The sequence below is a fragment of the Mesoplodon mirus genome (genome assembly GCF_964341445.2).
Source record: "Mesoplodon mirus genome assembly, chromosome: 11".
Taxonomy (NCBI): domain Eukaryota; kingdom Metazoa; phylum Chordata; class Mammalia; order Artiodactyla; family Ziphiidae; genus Mesoplodon; species Mesoplodon mirus.
The window spans coordinates 74,069,231-74,085,602 of NC_138987.1; the positions used below are offsets into that span (position 1 = coordinate 74,069,231).

General features: G+C 35.3%; 1 protein-coding gene across 2 annotated transcripts in view; it reads left to right on the plus strand.

Annotated features, from left to right (window-relative positions):
* TBC1D15 (TBC1 domain family member 15) overlaps nt 1-16,372 on the plus strand; it is a 70,237-nt gene that overhangs the window by 7,740 nt on the left and 46,125 nt on the right. For both annotated transcript variants that reach the window (XM_082634572.1, XM_082634571.1), the window contains exons 2-3: nt 14,077-14,175; nt 14,640-14,714. In XM_082634572.1, coding sequence (XP_082490698.1) covers nt 14,077-14,175; nt 14,640-14,714 — 174 coding nt within the window. The remainder of the gene's footprint in view (nt 1-14,076; nt 14,176-14,639; nt 14,715-16,372) is intronic.

The window sequence follows — 16,372 nt, forward strand, 5'->3', positions numbered from 1 at the left end:
TTTATAAATATAATTACCTGCTTATGCATCTTAGCAAATATTTAAGAATAAAGGAGAACTTGAAGGGCCTGAGACAATTTTATTCCAAATGGAGAACTTTTTTCCTTTCTTTAGTACCTTTACACATTGTTCTTTTTTTTCCTCCCAAGAGGGTGGGGAGCAGTTTAGAATATTCTAGCTTGTGTAAAGATTTTATCCTTTTTATAACATTGCCAGATACATACAGGCAAGGAACTTTATCTTATTTATTTTTCTGTTCTCCATGGTGTGGCGCATAATAAGTGCCTAAAAAAAGTTTGTCGACTCAAGTTTAGATAATTAGTTTAGCACCACCAAGTGGCAAGTGTTTGAATGTCCTTGATAGTTTTTGCTCCCTATGGACACTTAATCCACAATGAAAAACAGATAGAGTGTGATTTTTAAATTTTTTTGAGGCAGAATCAACTTCTTTTTCTTTTTTCTTTCTTTTCTGCTATTTTTAAGGTAAAATATCTTTACTTAACATATTTACTTTTATACAGGGTTTTGCAGTTTAAAAAAATAGACTTTTCCTGTAAGTTATTTTTTATACAGCTTTATTGAGGTGCCACTTGACAGTAAGTTGCACATAGCATGTATAATGTGCCAACTTTTTTTTTTTTTTTTTTTTTTTTTTTTTTTTTTGCGGTATGCGGGCCTCTCACCGCCGTGGCCTCCCCCGCCGCGGAGCACAGGCTCCGGACGCGCAGGCCCAGCGGCCACGGCCCACGGGCCCAGCCGCTCCGCGGCATACGGGATCCTCCCAGACCGGGGCACGAACCCGTATCCCCTGCATCGGCAGGCGGACTCTCAACCACTGCGCCACCAGGGAGGCCCTAATGTGCCAACTTTTGATGTATATGTACACTATGGAACCATCAACAGAATCGAGATAATGACATGTCTACCACTCAGAGTCTCCTCCTGACTTATTGTAATCTATCACTACCTTCATCCTGTCCACAGACAAACACTGAGCTGCTTTTTGTCACTATAGATTAGTTTGCATTTTCTACAGCTTTATATAAATGAAATGATATGGTATGTACTCTGTTTTTGGTCTTTCTTCATTCAGCATAATTATTTTGAGGTTCATTCATGTTGCTGCATGTATCATTAGTTAATTCCTTTTTATTGCCACGTGGTATCCTGTCGTATGGGTATACCACGATTTGCTTATCCATTCACCCATTGATAGACATTTGGGTTTTTTCCACTTTTGGCTGTTACAAATACAGGTGTTGTGAACATTGATGTATGTATAAGTCTTTGTATGAGTATGTGCTTTCTCTTTTCTTGGGCAAATATCTAGGAGTAGAATAGCTGGATTGTAATGTTAGTTGCATTTTTAGCATTTTAAGAAACTGCCAAACTATTTTCCAAAGTACATGTACCACTTTACATTCCCACTGGTGGTGTATGAAAGTTCCAGTTGCTCCACATCTTTGTCAGCATTTGGCATGTTGGGCACTTCCCTGGCAGTCCAGTGGTTAAGACTCAGTGCTTTCACTGCGGGGGGTGTGGGTTCGATCCCTGGTTGGGGAACTAAGATACTGTATGCCACATGGTGCCCAACCCCCCCCCCCAAAAAAAAAACACTTGGCACGTTTGTTTTTAAAATTAATAGATGGCTTCAATTTGCAGTTCGCTAATGACTTATGATGTTGAGCATCTTTTCATGTGATTTTATGTCATCCCTATACTTTCTTTGGTGAAGTGTCTGTTCAAACCTTTTGCCCACTTTATTTTATTGAATAAATTGTTTTCTTCATTTTCTTGTCACTGAGTTTTGAGAGTTCTTTTTATCTTCTAGATACAAGTCCTTTATTACATATACAGTATGGTTTGCAAATATATTTTCTCTGCCTGAGCCTTGCCTGAGCCTAAATTCACTTAGTTTTAGTAGCTTTTTGGTAGATTCCAATGGCTTTTCTACATAGAAAGTCATGTCATTTGTAAATGAGTTGTTTTACTTGTTCTTTTCTAATCTAGATGCCATTTATTTCTTCTTTTTTGTAGTGTCTGAAACCTCAAGTAAAGTGTTGAGTAGAAGTGGTAATGGTGGACATACTTACTTTGTTCCTGATCTTAGGAGAAAGCATTCAGTCTTTTAAGTATATGATGTCAGATGTACTAAGTGTTTCATAGTTGCCCTTTATTAGGCTGAAGAAGTTTCCCTTCTATGCCTGATTTGCTGAGAGTGTTTGTCTGAAATAGATGTTGGATTTTGTTAAATGCTTTTTCTGCATCTTTTGAGATGATTTATATGGTTTTTCTTTTTAAAAGTTTTCACTGTGGTGAATTATAGTGATTGATTTTTTAATATTAAACCAACCCTAAGAGTAAACCCCACTTGGTCATGAAGTATTTTCCTTTTTACATACTGTTGGATTCAATTTTTATTTAAAATTTTTGTACCTAAGTTCATGTGAGATATTGGTCTATAGTTTTATTTTCTTGTTTTTGTCTGATTTTAGTGTCAGGGTAGTACTGGGCTCCTAGAATGAGTTGGGACGTATTCCTCCTCTTCATTTTCCTGAGTTTGTATAGGATTGGTATTACTTCTTTCTTAAATATTTGGTAGAGCTTACTAGTAAAACCATTTGGGCCTGGAATTTTCTTTGTGGGAAGGTTTTTAACTAAAAATTCAGGGAATTCCCTGGCGGCCCAGTGGTTAGGACTCCGTGGTCTCACAGCCAAGGTCTCAGATTTGGTCCCTGGTCGTGGAACTAAAATCCCACAAAACCTCGCGGTGCGGCCAAAAAAAAAAAAAGTACAGCAGAAACTAACACAACATTGTAAATCAACTATACTCCAATAAAAATTAATTTAAAAAAATTGAATTTCCTTAATTTATACTGGGCTACTCAGGTTATCTTTTTCATCTGTGAGTGTTGGTAGCTAGCTGTGTCTCTTAAGGAATTCATTTGTTTTGTCTAAGTTGTCAATTTTTTAAAATAAACTTATTTATGTATGTATGTATGTATGTATGGCTGCATTGGGTCTTTGTTGCTGCGCGGGCTTTCTCTAGTTGCATCGAGCAGCGGTTACTCTTGTTGCGGTGCGTGGGCTTCTCATTGCAGTGGCTTCTCTTGTTGTGGAGCACGGGCTCTAGGCGTGCCAGCTTCAGTAGTTGTGGCTTGTGAGCTCAGTAGTTGTGGCTCGCGAGCTCTAGAGCACAGGCTCAGTAGTTGTGGCGCACGGGCTTAGTTGCTCCGTGGCATGTGGGATCTTCCCGGACTAGGGCTCAAACCCGTGTCCCCTGCATTGGCAGGCGGATTCTTAACCACTGCGCCACCAAGGAAGTCTGAAGTTGTCAGTTTTATTAGTCTAAATTGTTCATAAATTTTCTTAGTATCTTTTTTACTTGTATACATTTATAGTGATGTTAAAGTTCTAATTCCTAATATTGGTAATTTGTGTCTCTTATTTTTTCCTCATCTGTCTGGCTAGAGTTTTACCAGTTTTATTCTCAAAGAACTAGCTTTCAGTTTTCATTGATCTCTTCTGCCCTCCCCCATTTTTCTTTTTTCTATTTTATTGATTTCTACTCTGATTTTTCTTTCTGCTTACTTTGGGTTTAATTTGCATTTCTTTTTCTAGTTTCTTAAGGTAGATGCTCAGGTCATTAATTTGAGGCCTTTTTCTTTTCTAATAAAGGCATGTAATGCTATGTTTCCCAGTAAGCACTGTTTTAGTGGCCCTACGCAGATTTTAATACGATGTGTTTGCATTTTCATTGAGTTCAAATACTTTCTAATTTTCCTTTGATTTCTTCTTGACCCTTGGGTTATTTATAAATATGTTATTAATTTCCAGATATGTGAGAATGTTCTGAAGATATTTCTATTACTGATTTATAACTTACTTCCACAGAATATGCTTGAATTCTTTTAAGTTTATTGAGATTTGTTTTATGGCCCAAGTTTTGATCTGTCTTGGCAAATGTTTTGTGTACATTTGAAAGAATGTGTATTCTGCTGTTGTTGGGAGGAACGTTTTGAGTGTAAATTAGGTCCAGTTGGTTGATGGTGTTATCAAGTCTTCTGTGTTACTACTGATTTTCTGTCTATCGTTTAATCAGTTATAGAGAGGGGTTTGAAATCTCTGACTTGTGGACTTGTTTATTTTTTCTTGCAGTTCTATCACTTTATGCTTCATGTATTTTGAAGGTCTGGTATTAGGTGCATAAACATGTAGGATTGTTAGGTCATCTTGAGGCACTGACCATTTTATCACTATGAAAATATCTTTCTACCTGGTAATATTTCTTTGCTCTGAAATATATTTTTGTCTGATAGTAATATAGCCATTCTAGCTTCTGATTAGTGTTGGCATATCTTTTCATCTTTTAATTTTTAACCTATTTGTGTCTTTATATTTAAAATACTTTTCTTATAGGTAGCATAGATTTTGGGCTTTTCTATTCAGTCTGATTATCTCTTTTTAGTTGGAGTCTTTAGGTGCTTTATATTTAATGTGATTACTGATATGGTTAAGTTTAAGTCTATCATCTTGCTATTTGTTTTTTATTTGTCCCATCTCTCCTTTGTTCCATTTTGTTTTTCTGTCTTCTTTGTGATTAGTCAAGTAGTTTTCATTATTCTGTGTTTATTTTTTATTTCCTTTGTTGACTGATTCACTCTAACTCTGCTATTTCAGTGATTGCTTTAGGGCTTACAGAGTAGTACATCTTTAGCTTATGACATTTACATTCAAGAGTTGTTATACTACTTTACATAAGGTATAAGAACCTAGAACAGTATACTGTCATTTCTCTTCTGGCTTTTGTGCTATTTTTGTTACTTTACTTTTGCATATATTACAAACCCCACAAAAAACATGCATTCATTTATCTGCTTGTTTATGCTTTAAAGAAGGGGATTTGATTAACAAGAAAAATATATTTATCCACATAGTTACTGTTTTTGGTGGCATTCATTTCTGTATGTAGATCCAGATTTCCTTCTAGTGTAATTTATTTTGCCTGAAAGACTTACTTTAATGTTTTTTGTAGTGTAGGTCTGATAGTAATGAATTTTTTTAGATTTTGTAAGTCTAAAAATGTCTGTATTTTACCTTCTTCTTTGAATATATTTTCTCTGGGTATAGAATTGTAGGTGAACAGTATTTTTCTTTTGTTTTGTTTTCATTACTTTAAAGATGTTGCTCCAAAGAGGAAGGAGGAAACTTTGGGAGGTGATGGATATGTTTGTGGCTTGATGGTGATAGTTTCATGAGTGTGTACTTATTCTCAACTTATCAAGTTATATATATTAAATATGTATAGCTTCTTATATGTCAATCATACCTCAATAAATTAGAAAAAAAAGTATTGCTCCATTGTTTTCAGTCTCCATTGTTTCTAAAAAGGAATCTGCTGTTATCATTATATTTAATGTTTATTCCTCTGGCTGATTTTCAGATTTTCTGTGTATTACTGATTTTGCATAATTTGATTACAACGTGCCTGTATCTAGTTTTCTTTGTGATTCTTGCTTTCATTTTGGAGTTCATTGGTTCATTGGTGTTTATATCTATGGGTTTATAGCATTAATCAAATTTGGAAAAACTTCTGCAATTATTTTTTCAAAAATGATTTTTTTTTCTGTTTCTTTTTTCCATCAACTGTTTCAGGTACTTCAGTTATACATATACTAGACCACTTGAAATTTCCTTGCAGCTCATTTGATGCTTTGTTAAATTTTTTCTCAGTCCCTTCCCCCTCCTTTTTGTATTTTGTTTTATATAGTTTTTATTGCTGTAACTTCAAGTTCATTATTCCTCTGCAATGTGTAATCTGTCATTATCCAATTCAATGTATATTTCATCTCAGACATTGTAGTTTTCATCTCTGGAAGTTCAATTTGGATCTTTTTTATGTTTTTGATGTCTTCTCTTAGCAAGTTCTAACTTTTCTCTAGTGTCCTGAACATATGGAATTCAGTTATAGTAATGTTTTAATGTCTTTCTCTATTAATTTTATTATTTGTGTCATTTTTGGGTCATATTTAATTGGGTGATTTCCCTCCTCATTATGAGTCATATTTTTCTGATTGTTAGCATGTCTGTTAGGTTTTTTTTTGTTTTTGTTTTTAAGCCAGATGTCAGATATTGTGAATTTTATCTTTTTAGGTGCTAGATATTTCTGTATTCCTATAAAATGTTCTTGAGTTTTATCCTATAAGGCACTTATGTGGAAACAATTTGATACTTTTGGGTCTTGCTTTTAAACTTTGTTAGATGGGATCAACACATCATTTATTTATTTATTTATTTATTTATTTATGTTTTGTTTTGATTGGCATATAGTTGATTTAAAAACTTGTATTAGTTTCTGGTGTACAGCAAAGTAATTCAGTTAATGTGTATATATATATGTATATATATATATATATATGTATATGTACTTTTTCTTTTTCACATTCGTTTCCATTATGGTTTGTTACAAGATATTGAATATAGTTCCCTGTGCTCTGCAGTAGGACCTTGTTTATCAGCACAGCATTTGATGTGAAGCTAATTTTGCCCCACTGCTGAGGTAAGACAATTTTGAGTACTCTACCTAGTGCTCTGTGAATTATGAGGTTTCCCACACTGATGGGAACAGTTCTGTGTGAGCTGCAGATTGTTTCTTCTAATAATTTCAGGTGGTTTTCCTCTGGCCTTAAGTAGTTTACTGACGCACGTGCATTGATCAGTACTCTGCTGAATACTCGGGGATGTCTGCAGATCTCTTGAGTTCTATCTGTGTACTTTTCTCTGTCTGGTACTCTGTCTTGGCCTTGCCCAGTTCCCAGCTCTGTGTCCTCAACTCAGGGAGACCACTGGGCATCTTCTGGGTTTTCTCTCCTTTGTCACAGCAGGGAACTCTCTCAAGACAATAAGCTAGGGCAATAGTATGACTTACCTCATTTGTTTACTTTCACTCAGCAGTCACCGTCCTTCATTACCTGATGAAAACCATTGTTTGGCCTTTTTTTTTTCCTTGCGGGAGGGTAAATCCAGTCTCTTGTTACTCCATCTTGGCTGGAAGCGTTAGCTGTTACAGGGTTTTTTTCTGCTCTCTCTCTTTTTTTTTTTTTTCCCCTTGGCCCCACTGCGCTGTGCTGGATCTTAGTTCCCTGACTAGGGATCGAACCTCTGTTCCCTGCAGTGGAAGCACAGAGTCTTAACCACTGGACCGCCAGGGAAGTCCCTTTTCCTCTGTTTTTGGTGGGATTCTTGGCTGGAAGTGTAAGCTGTTACAGGGTTTTTTTCCTCTCCAATTTTGGTGGGATTCATACCTATCTCTTCTGTATGCATCTTTTATTTCCCCCTCCCTTCAAGATCAGGCTGAATGTTTTACCTTATTCCAAATTTGTTTCCTTTGTTGTTACAAACTTTGAGATGGTTTTTTTTCTTCCAGAGTTTTTTTTTTTTTTCTTCGGTACGCGGGCCTCTCACTGCTGCGGCCTCTCCCGTTGCGGAGCACAGGCTCCGGACGCGCAGGCTCAGCGGCCATGGCTCCCGGGCCCAGCCGCTCCACAGCATATGGGTTCTTCCCGGACCAGGGCACGAACCCTTGTCCCCTGCATCGGCAGGCGGACTCTCAACCACTGCGCCACCAGGGAAGCCCATCTTCCAGAGTTTTTGTTAATAAATATTTCTTTCTCGTTGGTCTGTATTCTCTTCTTTACCTTCTGAGAGGTGACATAGTTAGCAAGACATTGAAGAATTTTATGAAATGCTAAGTATTTAGAGAATTCCAATAGATATTTGGGTAGCTGAAGGTAGTCATCACATTTATAGAATGGGTTATACCAGTTTGTAATTTATATTAAAGTTTCTTTTTTCCCTGTTCCATTGGTAGTCTCTACAACAATAGCATTCCTTCCCCTGTCCCTGCCACCACCCCGCCCCCCACCAATTTTTTGGGGGGGGAGCGGCAGAGACACTTAGTAATAGTTGTGCTTTTCCCTCAAATCTTCTACTTGATCTATCCTTCTTCTCTTTCTTCTCCTCAAGACCTGTCCTTCCACTGTTGAATTCATGTCATGATTTGCATCTGACAGTATCCCTCTGTTATCTTTGAGATATGGTTTAAATTCTGTTTAAGACTTCACATTTTGTGTTTATCACCAGTAATTTTTGGCATTTTGGTTGTGAAACAAAACTTATATACAGAAAATCACACTCACATAACTTAATGACTCATAAGGCAAACGTCCTTGTAACCACCATGGTGGTCAAGAAATAGACTTTTGCAGGTACCCCTCTTCCCCTAAGTAACTACTACCCAACTTTTATAGTACTTACTTTCTTACATTCCTTTATTAGTATTAGCATTTTTTTAAACACTGCTATCCTGTTTTGTTTTGTTTTTTGTCCTCCTTCGCTGTCCTCCACTTAGTATTACTAGGTACTTCTTCCAGTTTTGTTTTTCTCAGTCAGTTGCACCTTTGTCTTTCATGGTATTTGATATCTTACTTTTCCTTGAATCACGTTTGAATTTATATTCCTTGTATCAAACACAGTACTTTTTGATTTCAAAAGATTGGACATATAGGAATCATCAAAAAATAAAAATAAACCAAACAAAAAGCACACCAAACCACCCAAATCCTGATTTTTGACAACAGCTGTATGTCATGTTGTGTACAGTTTTCATACTGAGCTTTCTCTGCCATATGAATGGGAAGATAAAATGAAAACACATTTTTGTTTCCATTAGAGATATACTCCAGATATGTTTTTGCCATGTAATTTGTTCCCTTGTAAAGTATCACAAATTAATAAGTTGTTAGGGTTGGAGAATTTGACATAGACTTTTAGTAATATCTTGGGTATATATGCTAGAGAATTGTTTAGACTGTTTTATTTTTACATTTAGTGCCTTTGTATCCCTAAGGTAACAATCATGGGAAGTCTTTACTGCCTATACATTGTCTTGCTATTCGGGATGTTTGGTGCTGATAACTCACAGAATCTGGATTGTTCGCAAAAGGAGTCTCAAACAAGTTGTACATCTCTAGTAGTGCAGACTTTCATTTCAGTCTTTTTCTTCTCATAGCTTTCCATTTGCCAACTTCCTGACATTAGCTTTTATTGCCCTTGACCCCCTTGGAATATAATTTTTTTCTTGTCTGTCTTTCTGACTTACATATTATTTTCCTGTTATGCCTATGAACTCTTCATCTCCCCTCAAATCTTAGGTAGTGGAAAGAAAGAGGCATTACTGATGCCCTTTCTTTGCTTCCTGTAGCACAGAGGACCTACTCATGTAGCTAATTGGTGACTGCTTTAGATTGGAATCTGAGCACATAGGATACTGGAACAATGTTGTCAGTTCCACATATGTGAAGCCTTAAGTTGATGGCCTTTTACATTATGTACTGTTTGGACAAATAAAACTTATCAGAGCAGACCTGAGTCTGAACCCCAAAGTAATGGGAGAACCTTGATCAAATCACTTAACTTCTTTGCATTTTTTCCCTCAATTACAAAGTGGGAATGATATCACATATCTAATTGAGTTTTGAGGATCAAATGTGATAATGTAGAAATGCTTTGTAGAGTAATGCATTATAGAAATATTACATGGCCAGTAATAGCATTTGAACCTTTCTTTTTATTTTGCATTAGAGATTATGAACAAAACCAGAGTAAGGAAATTGGAAGCCTGTTTTACTGAAAGTATTATCTTAGATGAAATTCCTGATATCATAATTGTTCCCTGTAGCAAAATAATTTTTCATTTCAAACAAGCTTGGAGATAGCTTTTCAAGTATTAATCGTTACCATTGATAAATGTAAGAAGCAGAATGTCCTATGGAAGAATGATACTCCTTAGGAATCAATTCACTGTAGAGTTTAATGAAGAAATATTATCTTCATGCTATTGTTATAAGATCAAATTTTTTTTTTTTTTTTTTTTTTGGCCTGTGGGAATAAGGATCGAACCCGGGCCCTGGCGGTGAAAGTGTGGAGTCCTAACCACTGGATTGCCAAGGAATTCCCTGAGATCAATTTTTTTTTTTTTTTTTTTTTTGCTGTACGCGGGCCTCTCACTGTTGTGGCCTCTCCCATTGCGGAGCACAGGCTCTGGACGCGCAGGCTCAGGGGCCATGGCTTACGGGCCTAGCCGCTCCGTGGCATGTGGGATCTTCCCGCACCAGGGCACGAACCCGTGTCCCCTGCATCGGCAGGCGGATTCTCAACCACTGCGCCACCAGGGAAGCCCCTGAGATCAAATTTTTAATTGGACTTCTGTTTCTATATTTTGAGCTGTTTCAAGTAGTTGATACAATTGTACTTTATTATATACATGTATCCACAGACTGTGGTGATGAACATATATATGCTATGAATAAAAAATAAGTAAAATCATTCCCTATAGTATTAAAATGAATTATTCAAACCAAGATGCTATAAAAGGGACTAAGCTTTTTCTGTGGAATGTTTAGGAGTTCAGATGGGGGAGAAATTAAGGATTTTTGTTGAAAGGCCAAATTGTTAAATAGTTAGCTGCTGTATTGATTTATAAATTAAAGCCATTTAAAAATTGTTTTTAGGGAATTCCCTGGTGGTCCAGTGGTTAGGACGACTCGCTCTCACTGCTGAGGGCCTGGGTTCAGTCCCTGGTTGGGGAACTGAGATCCTGCAAGCTGCGTGGTGCAGCCTAAAAAAAAAAATTGTTTTTAGTCCTTGAAGCAGCATTATCTTGTACATCTAAGCAATTTCAGAAACCACTTTCCTCTAGGGAAGCCATGTAGAATTTTTCTGGTAGTTTTTGAGACAGTTGAGACTTAATGGGTGAAGATGCCAGGAAATATGAAATCCATTCCTTGCTTTGATGTAAAGTCACTGAACAGGTCTGTGTCCCTGTATTTTTCTGTAAAATGGACGTAGAGGTAATGAGATGTATTCTGACTCATTCAGTTTGGCTGTGAGGATTTAATGAGATCAGAGTGCTTTGAAAACAAAGTGCTATTCAGTTAAAACTTATTATTATCTTATATTTGAAATGAATTATGTACTAATACAGCTAGTGTGTGTGTGTGTGTGTGTGTGTGTGTGTGTACCTGTGCGCCTTTAAGTCTTACAAGACTTCATAAGGTTTAGTAGCACATGAAGGTAAATTTACAGATTTTATTCCTTCTGCAGAATTAATTTGTATTGAGCATGTAATATCTCAAGTGTGTAATATTGTAAGAGCGTGTAATATCACACTCTTCAAATCAAAAAGCTGAACATGACCGCTTTCTAAAGACAGTACAAGTCTGGGTTTGGGGTTGTGAAATTTTGGGCATGTAATTTGTCCCTCAAAAAGTGCTAAAAAGTTAAGAACACAGAACGTGAGATGAGTGCAGTTTTGACTTTTTGTGAGGTACCTGGTACTTTAATACTTTTTAAGATATTTTCCCACCTAAATTACTTCAGAAACTCAACTTTTTCTTAAATGAAAAAGAGAATAAGGCAACACTTCACTAACATATGTATGGGGAAGGAAGAGCTGCTTAATGTGCTTCAGTTACGTGAAGTGTTTCATTTCCTTTAGGGTTCATTTATTTCATAAAGGCTCTGGAATCTCTTTAGTATTAATAGTACCACAGAATCTTAGATTGTACTGTTAATGATACCAAGCTTTTCTTGGCAAATGAGTGTCCCTTTTTCAGCTATAGAGTTCTTGATTGTTCTGATAGCTGAGTATTAGGTGAAAATATGCTAAAGTGAATTTTCTGGATATCTTTTGTCAAAGAAGCTTGAGATTTTAAGGGATTTTTTTTCCCCATAGCCTTTTCATACTTCTGTTTTGTGGCCCCTGTTTTATACATTGATAAACGAAAGTCCAGAAAGGTTATAGTTTATACTTCTGGAATTCCCTCTTTTTACTTTACTCATTAAAATTAATTTTTAATTACTGAAGTAATATATAACTATATATTTGTACTTCGAAATTTTCAAATAAGTTCAGCATTAACATAGAAAGTTACAGTTCCTCTTTCAACCTTTCCCCATCCCATTATCTTTTTCAGAATTAGCCTTTGTTAACATTAAAGTGTGTCCTTCCAGAGCTTGTTCTCTGGATTTTACACAGATATTGAGAAACTTTTAAAAGTATAAGTGTCATCATATTATGTACAATTGGAAGGTTTTTCCATGTATGTCTGTCTGTTTAATATACCTCTTAACTTCTGAATAGTATTCTCCATAGAATGAATATTGCAGAATATATTTTATAGTTTTCCTCTTTGTGGTCATTTAGATTCATACCTTCCTTTTCCTCCTTTCCTACTCTACCACCCACCATGTTATAAATAATACTGTTGTGAATATTCTTATGCATATCTTTGTGCACATGAGTGAATAAATCTGATTTTTCATTTCTATACAAACAGTATAGAATTGTTTCTCACCACTCCCCAACTCATACTGTCCCCAGTCTTTGCCTTCTGCTTAATGCTAGTCTTTTGTTTAACAACTATTTCATTGAAGGCCATCTTAGGTTTTTGAGATCAGAACTTCTCTAGTGATCTTGATTACTGGAAGGACTCTTTCTTGACATGATGTAAGTCTATATCACAAGTGGTTAACATAACAGGAGAGGCAGTAAAAGTAATGTGGGAGCTTTGTAGTGCAGTGGCTAAGAGAACAGTTCTCTGGTGTCAGACTGCCTGGGTTTCAAACTCCACACCATCCCTTACCATTTGTATCATCAACCTTAGGCAAGTTATTTAACTTCTCTTTCAGTTTTCTTGTTCACACAGATGGGCTCCTCATCCTAATGATGTAGTTATAATGATATAGTTATAGAACCTATGGTCTTGGGTTATTGTAAGGATTAAGCTATAACGTGGAATTCTTAGTGCATAAGTGTTCCACAAATGTCAACTGGGGGGCCATAGTGATGGCCTGTGCTGCTTGTCCTGCGTTCTTGGTCCCCATGCTATTCTGAATAGAGATGTGATTGTATTAATAAAAGGTTTACATAAATAGAAAGTACACTGTATTCCAAACTTATGTCAAAATTACATAAGTTTGTAATGTCTGGAAGTGACTATTTTATTTCCCTTTTACTTATTTTCATAATGAAAAAAATTTTTTAATAGTTTGAAATTGGTCCCAGGAGTAGAATCTTTTTTTTTAAATGTTTATTATATATGTTACAAATATTTCTTCCCCATTTGTTCCTTATATATATATATATTTGTTGTTGTTATTATTGTTGTTGTTTAATCCCTTGACCACGCCGCACAGCATGTGGGATCCTAGTTCCCCAACTAGGGATTGAACCTGTGCCCCCTGTGTTGGCAGCGTGGAGTCTTAACCACTGGACCACCAGGAGAGCCCCCTAGAATCTTAATATATGACATTATGCCTTTAGAGCATAAGGCTTAACTTTATAAACGTTTCAGTTTACTCAGGAATTTACTTAAGTCTCCCCTGTATTCCCATAGGACATTGTTCAGGGACCATGTCTTAGTCATATTCTTACACCTACAGTCTTACATGCTTTTACATATAGAAGCACTCAGTGTTTGTGAGCTTGAACTAGTTTAAACTAGTTTTTCCAAGAAGTCCTCATCATTACTTTTTAATATTCCCATCTTATTTTCAATGCCAGTGAGCTACAAAAGCACACCAAAATAAACTTATGTGCTGTTATGAAATAGTTAGAAATCATTAATTTTTCATTATATTTCATCTGTTCTTATTTTTGGATATTTTCAGTTTGAACCCAATACTTTGCTTAATGTTTGTTAAAAATATATGTTAAGTGGAATTTGCATATATGGTCACATAACAATTAGCCTGACATCTTTAAGGAGAAGATCAAGATCATGATTATCACTAAACCAAAAAACTTGCATGCATAACAAAGTAAATTTACTTCTAGTTTATCTTTGTTTGAAGTGCTTTTAAGTCTGAATAGTATTTTTAAGATAATACATTTTTATATGAAATAACCAGAAGCTTGGTTCAGGCATTATAGGAAAACATCTCTTAATTTTTTTTAAAATGTTGAAGTAGTATTGAATAAAAATGGTGTGATTAATCTTATTTTTGCCATTCCAGATTATATATGAACAGGAAGGGGTGTATATTCATTCATCTTTTGGAAAGACCAGTGACCAAGACAGCTTGATTTCAGGAATATTACGTGTTTTAGAAAAGGTATGTTTCTAGTAAATGACTTTATTTAATAATTGTTTATGTTTAAATAAAAAATAATTTTTATTTAATAATTGTTTAAATAATTTAATAATTAATAATTGGGGCATTATCAGCAGGCTTGAATTTCACATGTAAGATAATTATGTAATTGAGCAGTGGTTGTAAATTTAACTTGGAAGTGATGTTAGAAGTAAAATACTTTAGATAAGCCAGTAAAATGGTGTGGAATATTTTAAAACTTATGTAAAAGTTACAGTAATATAATTTTTTTATAATGAAAGGCAGAGTTTAAAAATCTATACATTGTTGTCAAATAGTGGTTTACATATGATATTCCATATTTAACGTGCTGATAAATTTAAGGGGTTAAAAATTTCATTTTCAGTTCAGGGAATTAAGTATAGGTGACTAAAAATATAAGATATTGCTGAATAGTAAATATGGTTAATAATTTCTTTCTCTAGGATGCTGAAGTAATAGTGGACTGGAGACCACTGGATGATGCATTGGATTCTTCTAGTATTCTGTATGCTGGAAAGGTATTTAAGAAAAAAATGTATGACTGAAGGAATGCCATTTTTTTAAAATAAAAGCTTTATTGAGATATAATTCATATACCGTAAAATTCACTCTTCTAAAGTATATAATTCAGTGTTTTTAGTATATTTACAGAGTTGTGCAACCATGTGACTGGCTTCTTTCACTTAGCATGATGTTTTCAAGGTTCATCCATGTTATAGCACCTGTCAGTACTTTGTTTCTTTCCTTTTTTTCTGAATAATATTGCATTTATGGATATGTACCACATTTTGTTTATTCATTCATCGGTTGATGGACATTTGGGTTGTTTTCATTTTTAGGCTTATGTAAATAATGCTGCTGTGAACGTTCATATTCAAGTTTCTGTGTGGATACATTTTTCCTTGAAAACCCAGGAATGGAATAGTTGGATTAACTTATGTTTAACGTTTGTATCATGTGTTGACATCTCACAATGGAAGGTAGAGATTTAGCTCTATCTTTTCTCTAATTCACCTTGAAACTATGGCCCAGTTGTCCACATTTCTTCTCAAAAGATTTAATCACATAGATGATCTTCCAGTGTCATCATCTTAGAGACTTTTCTTCCAGAGCCTTCTTACAAGTTCCTTCTGAACTGGTTGCTCTTTTGGCTTGCTGTGCAGCAATTATCCTGGGGATTCTTTTTGCCTCTTTCCCATATTTTAATCCCCATTTCCTGTATCCTCTGCTATCTTATATTTTGGTTTACTCCCTAGTTTTGGTGCACCTTCAGTGCTTCCTGAGAAAAAGGGTGTATGAGAGCAAAAACATTTCTGTTTTCAGACTTTTCTATCCTTATTCTGAATTGATAGCTGGCTGGCATAGAATTACACTTTGAAAATAAATTTCCCCTCGTAGTTTTGAAAGTTACTGTCTCAGGTTTGACTAATTTCCTTTATTGATGTTAAGTCTGCTGCATTCTAATTCCTGATCCTTGCTATGTTTTTTTTCCTCTTTAGAAGCTTTTAGAATTGCCTTTTTGTTTCTAGTGTTCTGGATGTTCTGGAAATGTTGTGCTCTTGTGGTCTTTTTTTATCCACTGTGTTGGGTGCTTGATAGGCTTTTTTTTAACGTGAAAACTTGTGTCCTTTAGTTTTTAGGAAATATTCTTGAATTATTTTAGTGATGATTTCTTCTTTGTCTCCATTTTCTATTTTCTTTCTTTCTGGAACTCTACATGCTTTGGACTGGTCCTGTAATATTTTAATACTTTACTATTTTTTAATTCTTTGTGTATGTGTATATTATTTTCTAGGAAATTTCTTCAGTTTTATCTTCCAGTTCTTCTATTGCCGTTTTCATTTTTGCTGTTTTTTAGATTTCTAATACATTTTGTTATGTGTCCCCTTTCCCCCCCTTTAAAAAATAGCATCCTGTTTTTCATGGATGTACTATTCTTCCTTATTTCTGAGGAGTTGAAGGATAGTTTTTTAGATGTTTTCATCTCTGTATATAGTCCACCTCCTCTAATTGACTTTTTTTTTCGTATTTCATTTGGACTTTATCTTTTATGTAAATACTTGCCTTTGACATTTGGTGATCTTTGTATTGTGGTGCTCATATTTAACAGCAGACACAAAAAACTGATTATACTCTCTCTATGTATGGGTGGGTTTGTTAATAGTTGGGACTCAGG